Genomic DNA, 21,742 nt, shown 5'->3' on the forward strand with positions numbered 1-21,742 from the left:
ATTTTTATATTATATATAAATATATATATAAACATATATACGGCTATATATATATATTAAGTTAAGATTTTTTGTTTTTTTTAAAATTATATATATATACTGTTATTTTAAATATATATATAAACATATATATAAAATATATAAATATACGGTTTTGAACCAAGAAAAACCTATGGGGTTTTTTTTTTTAATATATATATAAATATTTATATTAAAAAAAAGGGATTGCCAACTATTAAAAAACAAAAAATTGTACAATTTTTCAATAAGCATTTTATCAAGCATTAATTAAGATCTGAAAATGCATGAAAAAAAATGACAACTTAAATTAGCAATATGACACATAAACATTCAAAACATTCATATCAAATTTCATGTACCATCCAATTAAACTTTTAAAATTAAACATGTCAACAAACATATATAATCATGCATTCTTAATATCTAAATCTAGGCAACCTAGGCTCTGAGGCCAATTGTAGGATCTTGGAATTTAAATCTAGATGCATGCTTCCTATTATTTTTTTTTTTCAAACACATAATAGAAACATAGAATAACATGACATACATATGAACATTAGATTCGTAAATTAACATAAGCACAATGATGTAAAGCTTACGAATACGCAGCGGAACTGGAACAACTCATTCCTTCAATCTCTCTAACCATTGATTCATTTCTGTAGCAGAGTATTATCAAGAGATTGAACTTGATCAGCAACACAGTCTTCCTCACCAAGCCTTTGATCAACCTAGAATTAGTGTGGGCTGGTTCTCAACACATGAGATAGAGATCTAGAAAAGAAGAAAAGATTGTGGCTAAGAAAGGATTAGAGTGTCTAGATTTTCACTTACCCAATGAATCAACTGAGACTGACTTGTGAAAATCCTATATATCATATTCCTTGTATAGACAATTTAATGGGCTTTATTTAAATTTAAATTTTGAATTAATTAAAATAATAAAAAAAAAAGATAAAAGTCTTAGGCTCCCACAAATGGACTTGGGCCCAATACTTTTATTTTGAATTTAAATCCCAATTGTGTCTAAATTCAAAACTTTTTATTTATTTATTTATTTTAATTAATTAATTAAATCATTATTCAAATTAACTAATTATAATTTGAAACTTGATTTAATTTTATTTATTTATATTGACACCAATTTATCAATATTAATAAATTTACCCAAAAATTCTCTTTTATTCTCTAAATCTCATATCTCAATAAATTTTCCAAAATTGACCTAGTCAACTTTAAAAAATCCTAATTGATAATTAAATCAATTAATTGAGACATTCTAGATGATTTACTCAAAGGTGATGCGGGGACCATGGATCCATGAAATCAAGCTCCAAAAAGTTACCGTGAATTTATTTACGAATAATTTCACTACCTTATTAATTCCTCGTGACTCCACTATAGACTTGGAATTGAACTCTTGAATTCATAGAACGTATTTTCCAAACCATAAATACGTTATTCATTGCTATAATCATTACAGTTAGTCAATCCTCTATCGATGACTTACTAATAAGCTGGGTGAAAATTACCGTTTTACCCCTCATCAGTATTTTTTCCTTAACTCCCACTAAGTTCCTTATAAATGATATTTCCGTGAACTTAAATCAGAGAAATGAGATCTCAATCATTTAACATTTTGAACAAAGCAATTAAGGAAATCATATTTTCACTTCTCATACAGAAGTTATAGATTTCATATCTATGAATAATACCCCCACTCAATTACATTACTAAATCTCCAACATGCAAGTATGGGCTAGACCGTAGGGTAAGCTGGTAACGAATAAGTCAAAAGATTTAAATAATATAATTAGCAGAATATTATCACTCAGAATTAAGATCGACTTAACCTATGGTCAACGTTGTGACATTGATTAGATTTGATAACAACGATACTTATTTATCAATCAATAATCAATATCGGTCCTAGTCCGATGTAACCAAATACATCCGATCATATCTACTTGATCAATGCCTTGGATAAAACATCACACTCCTAATGTGTAAGTAGATCATATCGTAGATTTCCTAATTAGTGAAAATCCAATGCACTGATCTAATCTAGGACTCGTTCTTTTGAACATATAATTACAACTATAATCCACTGTGACCTAGTCACTATAATTGTAACTATCCATATGTTCAAGATTTTATGAATGTTTGTATTAATTGAATAAGCATGTAATAAAATAAGCGAACAATGCAATTGAATAAACAAAACGATTTCTACTTATTTTATTGATAATAATAATGTGTTACATAAGAAATATGGTTTTATTAAGGGCATAAAACCCAACAGGCTCATCAGGCGGCCAGCATCACTGCCCTTTGCCCCGGACCCACGATTCCAAGCAGGAACTGGGAAGGCAACCGTGGAACATCCGGGATCAAGGCAAGCCTCCACCTCGCGGACCTAGGCGAAGGCTTGAGGGGTAAATGTTATCCCCATTTCCTGCTGTGGGCCCGGGACAATGGTCCAGGCCCATGGTCTGGTTGATTGGATAGGGGCCCAGCCCAGGCCCGCGTAGCACAGGAGTAACCAAGGACGATGGCCCAAGCGTGATTCTGAACCACCAGATGGTGTCCAGGAAGATCGTCCGTGACAGTTGCCCGAGAGGCGCATGGCCAGTTGGGGATACGATCGAGGAGTGTGCAAAACGATCCCGGAGCCTGGTAAACGGTCCGGGCCTGTGGTAAACGAAGAGAGACCGAGGTAAACGAACCCGGGCCATGCCCTCCAGGTTGGCAGGAAAAGGGATCCGTGACCTTGAAGTCGCCCCATGACATGTGGGGGTTGTCACTTTTCACCTACTGACAAGTCTGCCTCGGGGTCGTGCGCCGCCGTTTCAGACCTGTGCTGTCCCTACTCCGACTGGTCTTGTCCTCTAGGTCTGCCTCGTAACTCGAAATGCGCAGACCGAAAGCCCCCAATTTGTCGGGTGATAGATAGGCTTTGGGCTGCCCCCGTGGGCTCTGGTTAATATTCGTCTTTTATGTTTTTACCCTTGGTATTGGGCTTCTTATAGAGAGGCCAATAATATTTGTATCTTTATTGGGCCCAGGTCAGCTCGGTCCAAGCCCAGTGTTCTTGTGAGCCTATAAATACATGTGACAGAGCACTGGGGAGGGTTCTTTGGCTGTGCATAGTTATTCTACAAAAACTGGCAAAAATCTCCATTGTAAAAAAAGCTCTCTAAGCTCTAATACAACTGACTCGTGGACTAAGGCTCATTAACGCCCCAACCACGTAAAATCCAATTTGCATTTTCAAAATCCTTTCTTTTTAAGCTCTCTTATCTTTCATAATTATAGTTGCCGAAAATCTCTGTAAACACCTTGTTCTTTACACGGGATCCCAAAAACATCAGTTTAAAAGTTGGTACAACATTCAGGTTACATAACAAGCCGACCTAAGCGGCAAAAGTTGGGTTCAACCCTAGCTTCCTTGAGTATCTCGGTCATGGCGGTTGAGCAGACTGCATATGTACATGTCACTGCTAATGCTCTCCAACTCTTGGCTAGCCCAGCTTCTCTTTACCTTTACTTACACCACGAAGCACCCATGAGCCAAAAGACTCAGCAAGAAAACATATTAAACAATTCACGGAGTAGTATATTGGACTAATAGTAATAACTGAATCTAGTATAAACTTTACACAATTCAGCAACCATAGAGTTGTACAAGTGTGTGTCGCACTCCCTTTCAATTTGTTTGGCATTCGAGCCAGTCAGGTGCTTGGTGCACCCCCAGGGTGGCCTAACCATGGTGGCCTGCACTCCACGTGCGTAATGTCAATCTCAGCTCATAAGCTGAGTCCTACTAATCATTGACTTATTTGTCAAGCCTCACATGCCTTCGACTTATAAGTCGAAGCTTTAAGACCCTCGACTTATAAGTCGAGTCCCTCAAATCATATATGCCTTCGACTAATAAGTCGATCTCTAAATAGACATCACATCAACTTCCTGGTTCATAAACTGAGCTCCCTAGTCTCAGCAAACAATCACATATTTCATTTATCATACATTTAAACAGATACAACGTATTATAACACACTCAATCAACCATACATAGGCGTAATCATAATCATGCGCATTCACAGGCCTAACGCCCAAATCAAGATTACATTCAACATTCGGGCCAAGCCCTAATCATGTACATTACACATTGGGTACAGTTTGTTTACCTTTGGTCCAAGTGCGAGCTACTAATGAACGACTCTTGAGTACGATCCCTAATCTGAGCCTCTATCGTTGACCTAGTCACAACCATGAATAAGAATTTCATCAACAATGAGTGAATAAAGGCTTCCGGACCGAGTCCTAGCCTCCGAACCGAATCGGAGTTCTAATACTATTTATATTTCGATTCCATATAATGTGATCATTTGAGTTTGCCATTATATTGTTATTTTTACAGCTTAATGTCGGTTTAAAAATATATCTATTCTATATAATAAGTGTGTAGATAACAGAAATTTTTTGTTTTAACGATTTTTTATTTTTTTTAATGTTAACTTTAACGGAATATTCTTACATTTAACAGAATATTCTTATATTTAATGGTAGTTTGTAAACACTTCAACTTAAATAAAATAAAATAAATAATTAAAAAAATTAAAATATGATATTTTTCAGATATTTTACAATAAAAATTATTTAAAAATAATAAATAATTAAACAAATTAAAATATGATATTTTTCAGATATTTTACAATGATAATTATTTTAATATAATAAATAATTAAACAAATTAAAATATGATATCTTTTAGATATTTTAATAATTATTATTTAAAAATAATAAAAGCATACGTTTTATAACTTAAATAAAATTTAATTAATCTTAAACTCACTTATTACAATAATATCATATTAAACATATAAATAATCGACTGTGAATTAGCAACAAATTGCTTTTTAAAAAAAAAAAACTAGGAATAAACTTAAATTTAAAATCCATGTATAATATTTAATATTACATTAAACATATAATATACAATATTTTGTTACCACTGTTAAATTCAAAAACCACAACAAATATAAACTTAAACAAAAATAAATAAATTATTTAATTAAAATAAAATATTTATTTAAAAATTTATAATATTAATATAAATTTAATAAAAATAATTAATAAATTTTATAAATAAAACTAACAAAACACACATATTGCACGTTGCTTGTATATGCGTGTTTGTTGTTTTAACTTATTGTAGTTTTTGCTATTAAAGAAAAAAAAAACTTATTGCGGTCTTGCTTGACTAATAAAGTTTTTAACAAACCGGTCGTTTTTAATTATATTGTCGTTTCTACAGGGAAGTGTCGTTTTTCAAGAAATAAGTCGTTTTTAAGAAATTCGTTTTTTAAATAAACATGTCGTTTAAAAATAAATTTGTCGTTTTATACGAAAGTTGTCGTTTTTGAAATAAATTGTCGTTTTTTCAATAAAATTTGTCGTTTTTAAAGGAAGTTGCCCTTTTCTTTTTTTTATGAGGTTTTGCTTTTAATTCCTTTTTCTTTTCGTTTTTAATGCTATATATAGCTGACTCAGTAGCCTCTAAAATTGTTAAAGATCACTGGCAATTTTGATGTAATTATATCAATCAACAATGGTTACACCAATATTTTATTTAAGCTCCGTTTTTCTTTGTATAAATATATATATATATATATATATATATATATGCAAAGTAAGGGGTCCTATGTTGTTTGAACTGAGTTTGAATATTGGGCTGAGGATTGTGCTGTACTTCAGTTAAGAAAAGTTGTCCCACTGCTCAAGTATTGGGCTAAGCTCTCTCTCTCTCTCTCTCTAAATATATATATATATGCTGCTGTGTGGAGTGATAATTGTTCATATGTGTCTCCTATTTGTTAATAAACACTTACTAATTGCGTTTGAGATACATAATAACACTTTAATTACTATAGGTTGACTCGTTATGCTATAATCTATCATCTTTAACAATATGAACCCAATAGGCCCAATATTACCCCTCAAAGTAGAAAGGCATAAGACACATATAGTACATATGTGTAGTTGGATAAACCATGTGATTCTTAGTAAGGATTTGCTCTAGGGGTGAACATTTAACCCAAAAAATCCACAAATTCACCTAACCCGCAACCCGAAAACTTGATTTTTTGCAAAATCTGTCAAATTCGGGTGAAATTCGGTCCGAACCCGACATAGTTCGAGTCGGGTTCGGGTTTTGAAAGTAAGGACACACAGGTTCGAGTTACTCCCGAACCCGAACATAATTAAAAAAAAAATTACTAAGGCCCAATTTGTAAAATATCAACATTACCAAACTAACAACAAAGTAAAAAAAACATGTGAAAAGTTTTAAAAAAATTAAAAAATGTCCAAAAATGGTATTTTCAAAAAAAAATTACCAAGGCCCATTTTCGGCCCAAAGCCCATTTTTTGACCAATCCTACCTGAAACCCAACCAAACCCGAAATCACCCCAAAACCTGAAAATTTCGGACCAGATTCGGTACCACTTTCCTCCACCTGAAACCCGCAAAACCCGAACCTGATGCACTCGAAACCCAAAAATCCGACTCGTGTGCACCCCTAGTTTGCTCTCCATAAGCTCTCTTGCATTTTGCATTTGATCTTGTGCATTGTTGTTGTTTTGGACAAATTGAGAGTGATCAAGATGAGACTCAATGTCAAGCTTAGGAGCTATGTTTATCATTGTGCAATTAATGTCCTGTATAAAATGTGATAGTGGTTTTTAGATGCGCATCAATCATTGTTGTTAAATATTATATGTGATTCTATAATCTTGAATAGTGTGTTTCTAAAACTAACATACATATATATATATGCCTCATATTTGCAACCTTTGCTTAATTTATTCCTTATATATATATATATATATGTGTACCTAATCTTGTGGATTAGCTGGTACTTGAAGTTAAAAAAAACCAGCTGTTAAATACTGAAATACTTCAGCTATTAGTGCATGCATTCTTTTGTCCTAAAGATATCAAATTTGTATTTTCCTCTACTAAATGTTGAAAACAAAACAAGTGGAAAAGAGTGGACACTAGAGATAACTATTATCAATAGTTAGTAGAAGAAAGTAACGAATAAAACCAAGTGCGAAAGGAAAAACAAAGTAGGAAATTTCGATCTTTCTTCTGAAGAAATGAAAGTTTAGAGACCAGTGAGTTTAGCTACACGTGTTTTTAATAAGAAATTCAGCTGAGCATTTAATCAACATATAAACACTTTAAAGCTACAAACTTCACTAATCAAAGGTAAACCTTAGGAAAACCAGAGGGTTTCCAAATTATTTCATGTTACAGATTTGTACCTACAAAGAACCTTACACCTCAAAACCCGGTCCTGAACATAAAAACCAGGCATAACCATGATCTTAACACGGCTAGGACCATTTGATCTCTGCCTTTCCATTAACACATCTTCCATGTAATGTGAGTCAAAGTTGCTGTTCTCTTCCACCCTCAGTATTCCCAGTGGAGGGTTAAACGAAAAGGCTAGCAAATGAAGCAACCAAATGCATTTGGCAGCAACAAAAAAAGCTTGAAGAAGCTGTTCAGACCAAGGTCGAGTCCAATTCAGTGTGGTTATGATATGGCTCATCTTCTGATCACAAAACTTACTGAACTCTTCACTGTAATACTTGGTGCCTTTCCTCAACACTTCATTCCAGCTCAAGTTCCTTAGTGCGACGAATGATGCGAACTGAGCTTGCCTATCTTGATAAGGGTCCAGAATCTTTGGTGAGCCATTCTTCTGAAACACACAGTTCTCAAAGTCTTGGTATAGTGACTGGTTTATAGTGGCTTCTACATGGTAAAGAACTGCCTTTGAATATTTTGAATTGAGGGAAAGTTTATATGGTTGAAGAAGCAAGTTGAGATTATCCACAAGCATAGTATCAGTTTCTTCAATCTGAATTACAAGGGTCTTACAGAATTGTTTTACTGATAATCTTGCTTCTGATACAATCTGTAAGAAACCTTCCACCATTACTTCCTCACTAACAGGCATCAAGTTTTCAGCATTACCCTCTACAGATTTTCCTCTCTGGGGAAAGTTTCTGAGATTTTCAGGGGTTGGGGAGTACTTAGCTTGTGTTGCTTGTCTCAAAGCTCTCTTCAACTCTTCACAGTAAGTTTCCAAACACTCAAGCTTCTGCCTCAGCTCCCCAAGAGAAGATTTCATACCAGAGACTTCCATTAAGGCTGCATCTCTATTCTCATGTGCTTCTATGAGCTCTTTTCTAAGTGCCTCAATTGACATAATCCCAGACTCCCTAAAAATTTGAGACACATCTTCAGACTCAGTTCGATTCGGAGAGTTTTCGTGTTTGTTCTTCTTCTTAAACCGAGGGAACAACCAAGACATCACACCACGGTTCTTGGGTTGTGATTGAATCGATGAATGAGAGTCTGTCAATGGAACAACAATGTTGGAAGTCCTCCTGTTCCTGGCTCCACTATCAGATTCTGAAGTTATAGTTGCAGGCCTGCATCTATTACAAGACGACACCGTTTTGAAATCTCCCAAACTCTTTCTCCTTCTTGACTTGAACAAATCATTGTGGACAGGAGAGGTTTGCAGCACTGTGATATGGTTTGCACAAGAACCTATCACAGATTTTTGGTCCTCAGCTGCACAAGTATGAGACTCTAAGTTGGTCATATCACAATGCAACCCTTTTCTTGAACAAGAATTCTCCTTTCTATAGTCTGATAAAACTGTTTCATCCCCAGTTCCTCCTCCTCCTCCTCCTAGCCCATACTCATCCCAAATTTCAGATAATGTTCTACTTTTTGGCTCATTTTGTTGATACCCAGATAATGGTTCATCTTCATAACTCTACAAAAAAGATGTTTCCTTTACTTTAGAATCCAATTATAGAAAAAGAAAAGAAAAAAAGCTCTGCAAGGCCATAATTTGTTTGAAATCAACATAAGATTGACAAGAAATAAACTAATAATAAAAAAAGTTAAGGAGAGAGAGAGATTAGTACTCACTGGGGTAAACACAGGATAATCTTGAGCAGAGAACTGAGGATTAGTAAGTGAAGCAGGAGAAGAAGAAGAAGGAAGCTTGAAATTAGAAGGACTATTTGTATTAGTATGCATCAGAGCAGCATGAAGAGCTCTGAGCTCGACAGCTTTGGCAATGGCAGCTTGAATCTCATGTCTGTTAACCTCATTACCGGTATGGTGTTGGATAAATCTGGTGTCAGTTGTCACAGTAGCCATGGACAAATGTAAAGCCAGAGAGTCCAACAAAATCTCTCAAAATTTGGACACAGCACAGAAGAGGTTTAGAATTCGATTAAACATTTTGGGTGTATTACCCAATCCAACGGTTAGATTTTATTTGCAGAGAAGGAGATGCTATCCACTGTAGAATCTTTTGAGAACCAGAAAAACATAAATGGGGTTAGAGAGAGAAAGAGAATTCAAGGTGTGGAGGTGACACAAAATGGAAGATCAAAGAGAGCTTTTTTTTGGTTTTGTCTTCGTTCAAAGATGATTTTTTTTATCAAATGAAAGCATGTGAAGAAGAAATAGTAGTAGTATTTACTCTAACTAGGCAGACAAAGGCATGGCTTTGGAGTAAGTAGATGAGAGTTGAAATTACTAAAATACCCTTTTGCATGGGGTGCTGTGGTGGTGCTACTATTTACTATGATTGCAAATATAGATAATATCATAAGATTTTCCACTACCATATTAGTAGTTTCAAGGGCTGACATTATTGATTTTCAATAGTGAGGAAGAACAACACTTCAAGTAATCATAACGGTTGATAATCCAACTAAAGTTACTAATTTTTTGTTTTGAATTGAAAGAAGAAGTAATCAACATGTCTAATATATCTTAAATTGGATGGATGATCAGTTAAAGATTGTATTTTTATATGCATGTATTGATTAGTAAATGTTGTTACTTTTTTAAACTTGTTAAAAATTCAACCTTGAAAGTGCAAAAGATTAGGCTTTTTTGTCTTAAATTTTCTTGTAAAGGAATTGCTCTTTTCCATACACACTAAAAAAAAGTAACTTGAAAAAGTTATGGGTGGAAAAGTTTAGTAACTATTATCTTGTACCATGTACCATGTGTTCTAATGGGTCATAAGTCATGTACCATGATGTAACACAAAGGTGTTTTCAAAAAGTGCTTGAACTAATTTCCAAATAAATGTATATGTATTTATTTTATTACAATATTTTATTAAAATCAAATCAAATATGTCATTATAAAAACACATCCAAAAAGAGTCCCACCGGTAGGGCTCTTGTGTAATCTTGAGCCGTGAACAATTTTGCAATTTTTTTATGACCGTGTTTTTTGTAGTCATTTATAGTGCTTAAAACTAAATTCAAAACAGACTGTTGCACGTGTGAATAATTTTTTTATACACGTGGAAAACAACATATTTAAACTTAATTTTCGGCACTGTAAATTATTCGAAAGTTTTCTGAAAATTTGCAAGTAGGAAGCTCTAAAGAACTACAAAATACACAATCATAAAAAAAACTAAGCCGAAAACTATTCACTAGTCGAAAATACCCAAGAACCCCACCGGTGAGGCTGTTTTTGAAGCCCTATAATAGAATTTCCCAAAATATATAAACATAATTATGTAAACAAGATTAGTCCTTGTTGTTTACCACATCCAAAATCATGTTAGTAAATAAAGATAAATGCTACAAAAAAGATGAGGATAATTTCATGAGAGAAGGGTAATTTGGTCAATGTAATGAATGTGTGCTGTCCATTAAAATTTTATTTTATTTTATTTTATTTTAAAAATATATATATATATATAATATTTTGCCAAAAGAAAGAAAGAAAAGTGGGGTCCAAAAAATTTCCAAAATTCTCCAACCATCCAATTGCCTTTTTATTAACCATTGAATTGTATCTTACAATACAAAAGCATGGAAATTGGAACATGGTGGTGGGATGCACTCCACTGGCCTGTGGGGACCAATCAGTCTTTTCCTTCGATGATTACTTCTTCTTCTTAATTTTACACTATTTCTTTCTTTCTAACAATATATTTTTTTTTTTAAATATTACTTAGTATTATTATTGGGGAAATTTGATAAATCATGCTTACATTAGCTTAATAATTAAAATTTGAACCAAAGTTAACCACCCTATGATACAAATGCTTATCTTTCATTTAATACCAAAAATACCCCTCTCATAACACCTTTCCTCTCTATTCTCCCTCTTCCTCTCTACCTCTCTTCACCATACCTCTCTTCACCATACATTCTCTCTCACTCTCTCTTCACCATACGTTTTACACACAAAATTTTTATACTAAAATCTTGCAAGAAAGATACACATTCGGACATTGTGGATTGTTTGAGGAGAAACACCAAGCTTTGTGTTATTTTTGCTCATAGTGAAGATATTAAATGGGTAAGTGATTTTCTTTGATTCTTGTTGTTGTTGGTTGCTTTTATGATTCATAATGCTGTTTATATGTTGGATCTATAGTTTGTTGGTATTTTTTGCTGTTTTTTTGGGTGAAAATCGTGTCATGTGAAAATCTGCGTTTTCTTGGGTTCCCTGAGTTTTTTTCTAAATGCCCGATAGTGTCCGATAGAGACCCGATACAGGCACGATATTTGTTGAGTTTCAAGGTTAGGGATGAAGGTCCGATGGCAACCCGATGGTTGCCCGATAGTTTGGTTACCCGATGGTTATAAGGGTACGATGGCTACCCGATGGTTGCCCCGATTATTATTTTAAATCTACACATCCTTTTAAGTACGATAATAGATCGATAGTAGTCCGATATATGCCCGATAGTTATTATTAAGTTACTGCTGACCTAATAGTACGATGGTACTCGATGTTACCCGATACTTGCCCGATATTAGTGTTTTAAGTGATCAAAAAACATAAATAAAACTTTGCCCGATACCGCCCGATATGGCCCGATACTGGTACGATTCCCAAACATTTGAACTAAATTTCGACATTTTGTTGCCATTTACTGATTTTTTTTCTTTGTACATGATAGGGTCAACTTTGTTCGCGTACTTAATGTATAATGGTGTTTGGGAGCGTGAAGGTAGAGATTGGGTTTTTAATGGAGCCGAAAATTTAACGTTCGAGTTGGAGAAGGACATAACTTACTCACAACTTGTTGAACTTCTGTACTCAGAGCTGGAGGTTGACAAAGTGCAGTATGACCTGAAATTAGAAGTGAATTATAAGTACATGAAAGGGTTAATGTATCGGCCTGAACTTATAAGGAATGACAAGGGTGTAAGCTTATATTTGTCAATGCTTTTGAAGAAGCCAGATGAATTTGTTCCCCTTTTTGTGACTTTGGTGGAGAAGAATATCATTGTTTATCGTAATCCTCCACCAAGTACTGTTAAGGATACTCGTAGTGAGGTTGGGACTTATGTTCCAGAAACAAATCCGGAGGTGCTGGTAGCCACTGCTGTACCTGAATCAAACCCTTTCATACCAACAGTTGACCATGTAGCACAGATGCCATTTCATGATGATTTTCCTGATTGTCCTGACCCTGAAAATGATTTTGAGGGCAATGACGACCAAGAAACAGAGGTCCGTTCTCAAGCTTTGAGCCTGAGTCCACTGTCGTACCAAATACCGAGGCAAACAACATGTAGAAGTAGACCCCGTAGAGAAGATCGCCAAACACCTGGTACTAGTAGTAGTCGTCCAGACGGAACAAATGATGCTAGAGAATTTAGTGATCCACTCTCTTCTTCGACATATTATAGTAAATTCAAAGCTCAGATGTTTACAAGAGAAGACATTGAGGATAATAGTCACTATATATCTATGGGTGGCACATCGGGCGGGGAGATTCATTTAGGAAAGTTTTTCAGAGACAAGGAACATTTAAAAAAGGTTGCTGGCTTGTTTGCAATGAAGAAGGGATTCGACTTTATAGTTAAGAAGTCTGGTACTGATGTTTGGTATATTACATGCAAGGATCCTGATTGTGGGTGGAGGTTAAGAGGGAAGAAGAAGCAACTTTCTAACATGTTCGAGGTGACAGCATTTGAAAATGTACACACATGTTCCCTCGATGTTCGAAAAAAAGATAACCGTCAAGCATCACCTTTGGTAGTTGCCGAACTGATCAAGGATAAATTCTCAGTTAACGGTTCAGATTATTTAGCCTCCAAAATAAGAGAAGATATGAAGAATTCTTTCGGGATCGAAATGAGTTATGAGAAGGCTTGGAGATGCAGAGAGAAAGCACTCCACATAGTTAGGGGTACGCCTGAAGCTTCATATTCGAAGTTACCTGGGTACTTGCACATGCTGCGGTTGAACAATCCCGATTCCATTACTGATTTCAAGGTAGACGAGGGTCGCTTCAAGTATTGCTTTTTTTCTCTGGGTGCTTGTAGGCGGGGATTCAAGTTTTGTCGACCTGTTATATGTATTGATGGGTCCTTCTTGAAAACTAGGTATGGTGGCCAAATGTTGTGTGCCGTGGCATTGGATTCAGACAGCCACATATTTCCGATTGCTTTCGCAATGGTTGACAGTGAGAACCACGACTCTTGGACCTATTTCATGAGGAAGTTGAAACAAGCGATTGGTGATGTTGAGAACTTAGCATTCGTATCGGATAGGCATCAAAGCATTGTTCATGCTTTGGAACTTGTCTTCCCTGATGCACCCCATGGCGCATGCTACCACCACATTATTATGAACGTGGCTAGCAAGTTCAAGACTGATTGCTTCACGGATCATATTTACAGTTGTGCATACTCGTATAAGAAGACAGATTTTGAAAGAGAATTTGAAAAGATAAAAGCAATGGATGTTCGAGTTGCACTATATCTTGAGGGCATTGGATTTGAAAGATGGGTTCGTGCGTACTTTCCAGGGGACCGTTACAATGTAATGACAAGTAATTGGGCTGAAAGTTTCAACAGCAAAACTAAGGACGCAAGAGCCTTCCCGATCACTGCTTTTGTTGAATTCATCAGGTTTACTATTCAAACATGGTTTGCTACTCGAAAGGAAAACGCTGAAAAGTGTAGCACGACTCTATCACCAGTTATGGAGGGGGACTTGTCATGTCAATTTGAGAAATCTCGGTTCTTAAGCGTCGACAGAGCTGGACCTTATACATTTAATGTCCACCCCGGAGGAACAGTTCAGAGCGGTGGTATAGTTGATTTGGAGGCACGACAATGCAGTTGCGGCCTATTCCAAATCATGAAGATTCCTTGTCCACATGCATGTGCTGCTGCTCAAGAACGAAATATTAGCATGTACGCATTGTGCTCTCAATATTACACAAGAGAGAGTTGGAAGAGCACATATGAGGGGACAATTATGCCAGTTGGTGATGAGGATGATTGGGAATTGCCTGAAGACATTAAGAACATCCAAGTTGGAGTACCGATTGAGAAGAAACCTGTAGGCCGACCGAAGAAGCAAAAGGTCGGACGAATTAGGAAAAATCGATATCCTTCTAATGGAGACAAGGTTGTGATACAACGATGTTGTAGCAAGTGTGGTGGTAAAGGGCACAACAAAGCGTCTTGCAAGTACCGAGGTTAACTTGTTTTGTTTGTATTCTAGTTGACCTATTATGTTTTATTTCTGCTTGAACTAGTAATATTTGTTATGTGCTGGATTTTGCAGGTTTTTTTCTATTTTTTTCTCCATTATGAAACTCTTAAATATGTAATAATCCAGTGTTGGTTCGATAGTGCACGATGCCGGTACGACAATGCACGATATTGTTTGTTGTAGGATTATTTAAATGTATCTTACAATATGGTACGACGTTGCTCGATGTAGTACGATAGTTAATGTACGACATTAGGGTACGATAATGTACGATATTTGTCCGATAATGGTACGATGGTATGGTTTCAGGACTGTTCGTGAAATTTGTGAGGCAAGTGAGGGTACGATAGAGTACGATAGTGATCGATGATAGTACGATGCAAAGATTAAGCACATTAAAATGTAGTAATTACAAAAAGAGCAATCAAAAAAATTATACAATTCAAAAAAATTAAGACCGTTCAACATAAGTTTTGGTAGAATAAGTCTACACACCACCTTTGCCTAAAAAGTTTCATATTATTGTCAGTTACATTATCAAATGGTAGTTGTAGAAGCTTATGTTCAATATGCTCAATTACGTAACATCCGCAATCGCCACTGCATTAGAAAATAAACAATAATTTAATAAAGTTTTGTAATTAAGAAATAATAATTAATATGTGATATTTAATAAAGTTCACCTGGATTTTGTTTGCGGTACGAATTCACGTGGAATGAGTTTCCAATCGAAGGGTCTGACCTGACTCTCTGATGCTGTCAACTGAGGCGCGAGTATAACGTCATGGTTCTCAAATAAACCGGACTGTCGCAAGACCGACGGGAAAATGGTACACCAGTCAACCATCAAGCTGATCAAATCGTTTTCGGAAATTGATCCAATACTGGAGTCAAAGATGTTGAGCATCCACCCATTCAGGTCTGCCTCTACAGCTACCCAATGCATTTGGTCTTTCAAGAAGAGGGCAAAATAAATGAACTCCTTGTTCTGCCAACTCGGTAAGAACTGGACTGCATCACCCCTAACCAGGTCCAATATACTGTCATCCCAACTAAATCTAGAGTAGTCAGAACCTGGAAAAGCGTCCCACCGACCCTTCAATGATTCGGGAAAAATTGTAGGCATAACAACACATTTCTGAGGGTACACGTTAGGATAAAATTCTAGACGCCTCCTCATGAGATGAAATGCTGCATCTAAATGCTACATTAAAGGAAAATTAAGTCAGTAACCACAATATCGTACCAAAATAAACAAACAAAAAAACTATCAGACATGAATATAGTAACTATCGTACCCCAATCGTACCATTATCGTACCCCAATCGTACATGAATATATTAACAATAAAACCTTCTATCGTACCAATATCGTGTTAATGTCGTACCATCATCGTACCTTTATGGCAAAAACTAGTATTATACACCATCGTACCCACTAGCGTCCCACTGTCGTACCATCATCGTACATTATCGTACTACCATCGTACCTAAATTGTCCCACTACAAATTCTAAATTTATGATGGTAATAGTAACTACTTAACAAATTATATCGTACCACTATCGTGCTAATGTCGTACCACCATCGTACCATTGACATAAACAGTTTATAATTTGACACTTATAATTATCGTACTACTTTCGTACCATATCGTACCCATATCGTACCACTATATATAGAAACATTTAAATAAATTTTCAACATTATTTAATTATGAAGTTATAGAAAACTTACAGAGTCAGAAAGCCATGTCCTCGGAGTATGCAGTTTCAGGAACCAAGCAGCATCGTGTGTCCCTGAGAAGCATTCCCTCGGATATTTATTCCCAATGGTGCCAAGCAACCACTTGTGAAAGGTCATAAGTAATTTACCATCAACAACCCTCAATGGATCCACATTCACTGCTATCTTCGATTTCTTATTCCTTTTCCTCATTGCAGTGTACTCATCGAACCACCTAGGCCTCTTTCTTTCTCTCCTCTTCTCCGGTGCTGGTGGAGCTATGTTTAAGAATTGTACTTCAGAATCTTCAGTATCTCCGATTACAGTAATTTGCATATCCTCTGGTGTGCGAAAAATGTGATCATCTACATCATCAGGTCTGTAATCGTTAGGGAGAATGTCTTCATCTACAGGAGACTGAGGGCCTTCTTCAGTGGACTGAGGGTGTGGATCTGGAACTGGCCTACTAAGATCTTCCATCATTGTCATAAGCTTCTGCAATTGACCCAAGATCTCGGACTGACCTTTAATAAGGGCACTTTGTTGCCCTTCAACCTTTTCCAACCTGGCCAAAATCATAGAGTAGCCTGGTTGCTCAGCTTGGGAGGAGGTGCTGGCATGAGGTGTTGATGGGGGAACCTCAGGTGCCTCAGGTTGAGCTGGTGGAACCTCCTTAAAAATATTTGCTGCTTCTGCTTGCTCAGCTAACTTTTCAGCAAGCTTTTCAGCCTGGCTCTGTAAGGCTTCCTGTGTAGGCTGTCCATCGGGACCCACCTCTAGTTCCTCTAACCCCATGTCCACATACAATGGGGCTTCATTGTCTGTAAGGGTCCTCACATACTGTTCTTCAGCAGGTCGGGCACACAGGTAGGGGTATACTGTCAACTGCCACAAAAAACAATGCATATTTAGATTGGAAAGTAAAACAATATATCATGTCAATTGGTAAACTATCGTACCCCAATCGTACCCATATCGTACCCATATCATGCAATTATCGTACCCATATCGTACCCATAACATAACAATATCGTACCCGTAAGTGAGAATTGCTTGCTAACTATCGTACCATCATCGTACAACATCGTACCAATATCGTACCACTACTACTACATTAACAAAGAATACATATCGTACCCCCATCGGACCATCATCGTACCAAATCGTACCACTTAGTCAGTTTTCAAACAGTTGACAAAAAACCACAAAATAACCCCATAATCGTACTCAAATCGTACTCTATCGTATTACTATCGTGCAGTACCCATAAAATTGCATATCTAGAAAAAAATATAGAACATTCAAAAGTAAAGTAAAAGCTCACCTTTTTGGCAAACAACTTAATAAGTTGCTCTTTGTGTATCTCTACTTTCTCCTTGCTCTGCCAGTTGATCATTCTTGGTATGCCTTGGCCCAATCTCACAGCATGATCCTGACCCAACTCAATGATGGACTCAAAAGCCCAATACTGCAATGCTGCAGCATACCCATAAATAGAGTACTTGGCCTCCTTTTGAGTCTTTCCTTTCTCAATCTTCTTCTGTAAATGCTTCTTCATTTCAACAAAGTCTTTTTGACAAGTTTGTAACAACTTCTGGTATGATATCTTCCCCCACGGGTACTGGAAAAAGAAGTCAACGTCGTCTACCATCTTCAGCATGTCAGTCCAAACCATCAACTTCTCCTCACGACCTTTCAAAACACCCTCAACTAATAAGCACAAACCCATCTTGTACACATCATCAACTATTTGACAACTCTCAAAAGTTCTGCGCAGTTGCCCTATGCTCACTGGGGAATGACCATTGAAGTACTCAAGAATCAACCGATCCGAAGTGGTCTTCGCTTTAATCTCAGCTTCAGACGGTCCGGCCTCAAAATTTAAACCAGTAACTAAAGCGAACTCCAATTGGCTAAATCTACATCTTTTTTTCCCAATATAAAACTGGACTTCGTCAGTCTTCTCCCCTCTGAATTTGTGCAACAACAATTGATGGACTAAGGCACCAGAAAAATTTAATGGTTCCGCCATGAAGAACTGTTTGAAAGGGGATTCCTTCACCCTATCCAATAAACCACACTGTATAAATTTTGCTTTAATCTTTGGAAAGTACCAACTGCCGCGCCAAGTGATACGTCCCGTAAAATGTTCCTCTACTGGAACTATCAGTTGTGGAGGTCTTAAGTTCTGCATAAAACAAATAAATACCCAATTAAATAGAATAACAAAAAAAAACATCAAATTTTATATTCTGCAATATACTATCGAGCAACTATCGGAATCTATCGCACCATATCGGACACCAATGGAAAACTGGAACTATAACATTATCGTGCACAATCGTACCTAACATCGTACACCATCGTATTATAACATACACAACAATTTGTTCCCACTATCGGGCACACATCGTACCCAACATCGTACCCTATCGTACCTCCATCTTCAACCTCAAGTTATCAGAAAACACAACCTATCGTACCACCATCGAACCACTATCGTACCCCTATCGTACACTCATCTTCAACCTGAAGTTATGAGAAACACAAATACTATCGTACCCATATCGACCCACTATCGTACCTTATCGTACCTCTAAAAAAACCCAGAAATTTTTTTCAAAATTTTACGGTTTATCAGATGTCACACAGTCAGATTTAACACAGTCAAATTCAACAATACATACTATAACATTTTTTAATGGAGAAGAGATTAAAAAAAACACATACCCTAGACATTTTTGCGCAATGGGGTGTCGGTTTTTCTTCTCCGGTGAGGGGTTGGAGCTTGGTTTTTCTTCGTCTCCGGTGGGGGTTGGGGCTTGGTTTTTCTTCGTCTCCAGTGGGGGTTGGGGCTTGGTTTTTCTACGTCTCCGGTGGGGGTTTTTCCGACCGTCGGGTGAGGGAGAGAGCAGCGTCGGGTGATGGTGGGTGAGGGAGAGAGAAGCGTCGGGTGTGAGTACTTATGTTGCTCGATGGTTTTGTGGGAGTGAAGAGTTGGGATTTGGGAGGGAACGGGAAATGGGCAGGGGAAAAGCCGAAAGGTACGGTTTTTATCAAGTTTTTTTATCACTATCGTGTACCATCGGGTACAATCGTGTACCATCATACTATTGGGAAAGCATCGGGCACTTATCGGGTACCATCGTGTACAATCGTACTAATAGGTCTGCATTAACTTAATAACAACTATCGGGCATGCATCGGACTCGTATCGATCCATTATCGTACTTAAAGGGTTTGTAGAATGAAAATAAATATCGGGCAACCATCGGGTAGCCATCGAACCTTAATGACCATCGGGTAACCAAAACATATCGGGCAAGCATCGGGTGGCCATCGGACCCATATCATGCAATTATCGTACCCATATCGTACCCATAACATAACAATATCGTACCCGTAAGTGAGAATTGCTTGCTAACTATCGTACCATCATCGTACAACATCGTACCAATATCGTACCACTACTACTACATTAACAAAGAATACATATCGTACCCCCATCGGACCATCATCGTACCAAATCGTACCACTTAGTCAGTTTTCAAACAGTTGACAAAAAACCACAAAATAACCCCATAATCGTACTCAAATCGTACTCTATCGTATTACTATCGTGCAGTACCCATAAAATTGCATATCTAGAAAAAAATATAGAACATTCAAAAGTAAAGTAAAAGCTCACCTTTTTGGCAAACAACTTAATAAGTTGCTCTTTGTGTATCTCTACTTTCTCCTTGCTCTGCCAGTTGATCATTCTTGGTATGCCTTGGCCCAATCTCACAGCATGATCCTGACCCAACTCAATGATGGACTCAAAAGCCCAATACTGCAATGCTGCAGCATACCCATAAATAGAGTACTTGGCCTCCTTTTGAGTCTTTCCTTTCTCAATCTTCTTCTGTAAATGCTTCTTCATTTCAACAAAGTCTTTTTGACAAGTTTGTAACAACTTCTGGTATGATATCTTCCCCCACGGGTACTGGAAAAAGAAGTCAACGTCGTCTACCATCTTCAGCATGTCAGTCCAAACCATCAACTTCTCCTCACGACCTTTCAAAACACCCTCAACTAATAAGCACAAACCCATCTTGTACACATCATCAACTATTTGACAACTCTCAAAAGTTCTGCGCAGTTGCCCTATGCTCACTGGGGAATGACCATTGAAGTACTCAAGAATCAACCGATCCGAAGTGGTCTTCGCTTTAATCTCAGCTTCAGACGGTCCGGCCTCAAAATTTAAACCAGTAACTAAAGCGAACTCCAATTGGCTAAATCTACATCTTTTTTTCCCAATATAAAACTGGACTTCGTCAGTCTTCTCCCCTCTGAATTTGTGCAACAACAATTGATGGACTAAGGCACCAGAAAAATTTAATGGTTCCGCCATGAAGAACTGTTTGAAAGGGGATTCCTTCACCCTATCCAATAAACCACACTGTATAAATTTTGCTTTAATCTTTGGAAAGTACCAACTGCCGCGCCAAGTGATACGTCCCGTAAAATGTTCCTCTACTGGAACTATCAGTTGTGGAGGTCTTAAGTTCTGCATAAAACAAATAAATACCCAATTAAATAGAATAACAAAAAAAAACATCAAATTTTATATTCTGCAATATACTATCGAGCAACTATCGGAATCTATCGCACCATATCGGACACCAATGGAAAACTGGAACTATAACATTATCGTGCACAATCGTACCTAACATCGTACACCATCGTATTATAACATACACAACAATTTGTTCCCACTATCGGGCACACATCGTACCCAACATCGTACCCTATCGTACCTCCATCTTCAACCTCAAGTTATCAGAAAACACAACCTATCGTACCACCATCGAACCACTATCGTACCCCTATCGTACACTCATCTTCAACCTGAAGTTATGAGAAACACAAATACTATCGTACCCATATCGACCCACTATCGTACCTTATCGTACCTCTAAAAAAACCCAGAAATTTTTTTCAAAATTTTACGGTTTATCAGATGTCACACAGTCAGATTTAACACAGTCAAATTCAACAATACATACTATAACATTTTTTAATGGAGAAGAGATTAAAAAAAACACATACCCTAGACATTTTTGCGCAATGGGGTGTCGGTTTTTCTTCTCCGGTGAGGGGTTGGAGCTTGGTTTTTCTTCGTCTCCGGTGGGGGTTGGGGCTTGGTTTTTCTTCGTCTCCAGTGGGGGTTGGGGCTTGGTTTTTCTACGTCTCCGGTGGGGGTTTTTCCGACCGTCGGGTGAGGGAGAGAGCAGCGTCGGGTGATGGTGGGTGAGGGAGAGAGAAGCGTCGGGTGTGAGTACTTATGTTGCTCGATGGTTTTGTGGGAGTGAAGAGTTGGGATTTGGGAGGGAACGGGAAATGGGCAGGGGAAA

At 37.0% G+C, this 21,742-nt stretch overlaps 2 protein-coding genes across 2 annotated transcripts; both read right to left on the reverse strand.

Annotated features, from left to right (window-relative positions):
• Positions 1–7,261: 7,261 nt before the first annotated feature.
• Positions 7,262–9,575, reverse strand: LOC133790371 (IRK-interacting protein). The gene is made up of 2 exons (XM_062227983.1): positions 9,044–9,575; positions 7,262–8,885 (listed from the first exon to the last, which is right to left on the reverse strand). The coding sequence occupies exons 1-2, from the start codon at positions 9,275–9,277 to the stop codon at positions 7,335–7,337; spliced, it is 1,785 nt and encodes a 594-aa protein (XP_062083967.1). The 5' UTR covers positions 9,278–9,575; the 3' UTR covers positions 7,262–7,334.
• Positions 9,576–14,859: 5,284 nt separating this feature from the next.
• LOC133790372 (uncharacterized) lies at positions 14,860–16,517 on the reverse strand. Its single transcript, XM_062227984.1, has 2 exons — positions 16,356–16,517; positions 14,860–15,824 (listed from the first exon to the last, which is right to left on the reverse strand). Exons 1-2 carry the CDS (start codon positions 16,479–16,481, stop codon positions 15,300–15,302), a joined length of 651 nt encoding a protein of 216 aa, XP_062083968.1. The 5' UTR covers positions 16,482–16,517; the 3' UTR covers positions 14,860–15,299.
• Between the last annotated feature and the right edge of the window lie 5,225 nt (positions 16,518–21,742).

The sequence above is a fragment of the Humulus lupulus genome, chromosome 7 (genome assembly GCF_963169125.1).
Source record: "Humulus lupulus chromosome 7, drHumLupu1.1, whole genome shotgun sequence".
In the NCBI taxonomy this organism is placed as follows: domain Eukaryota; kingdom Viridiplantae; phylum Streptophyta; class Magnoliopsida; order Rosales; family Cannabaceae; genus Humulus; species Humulus lupulus.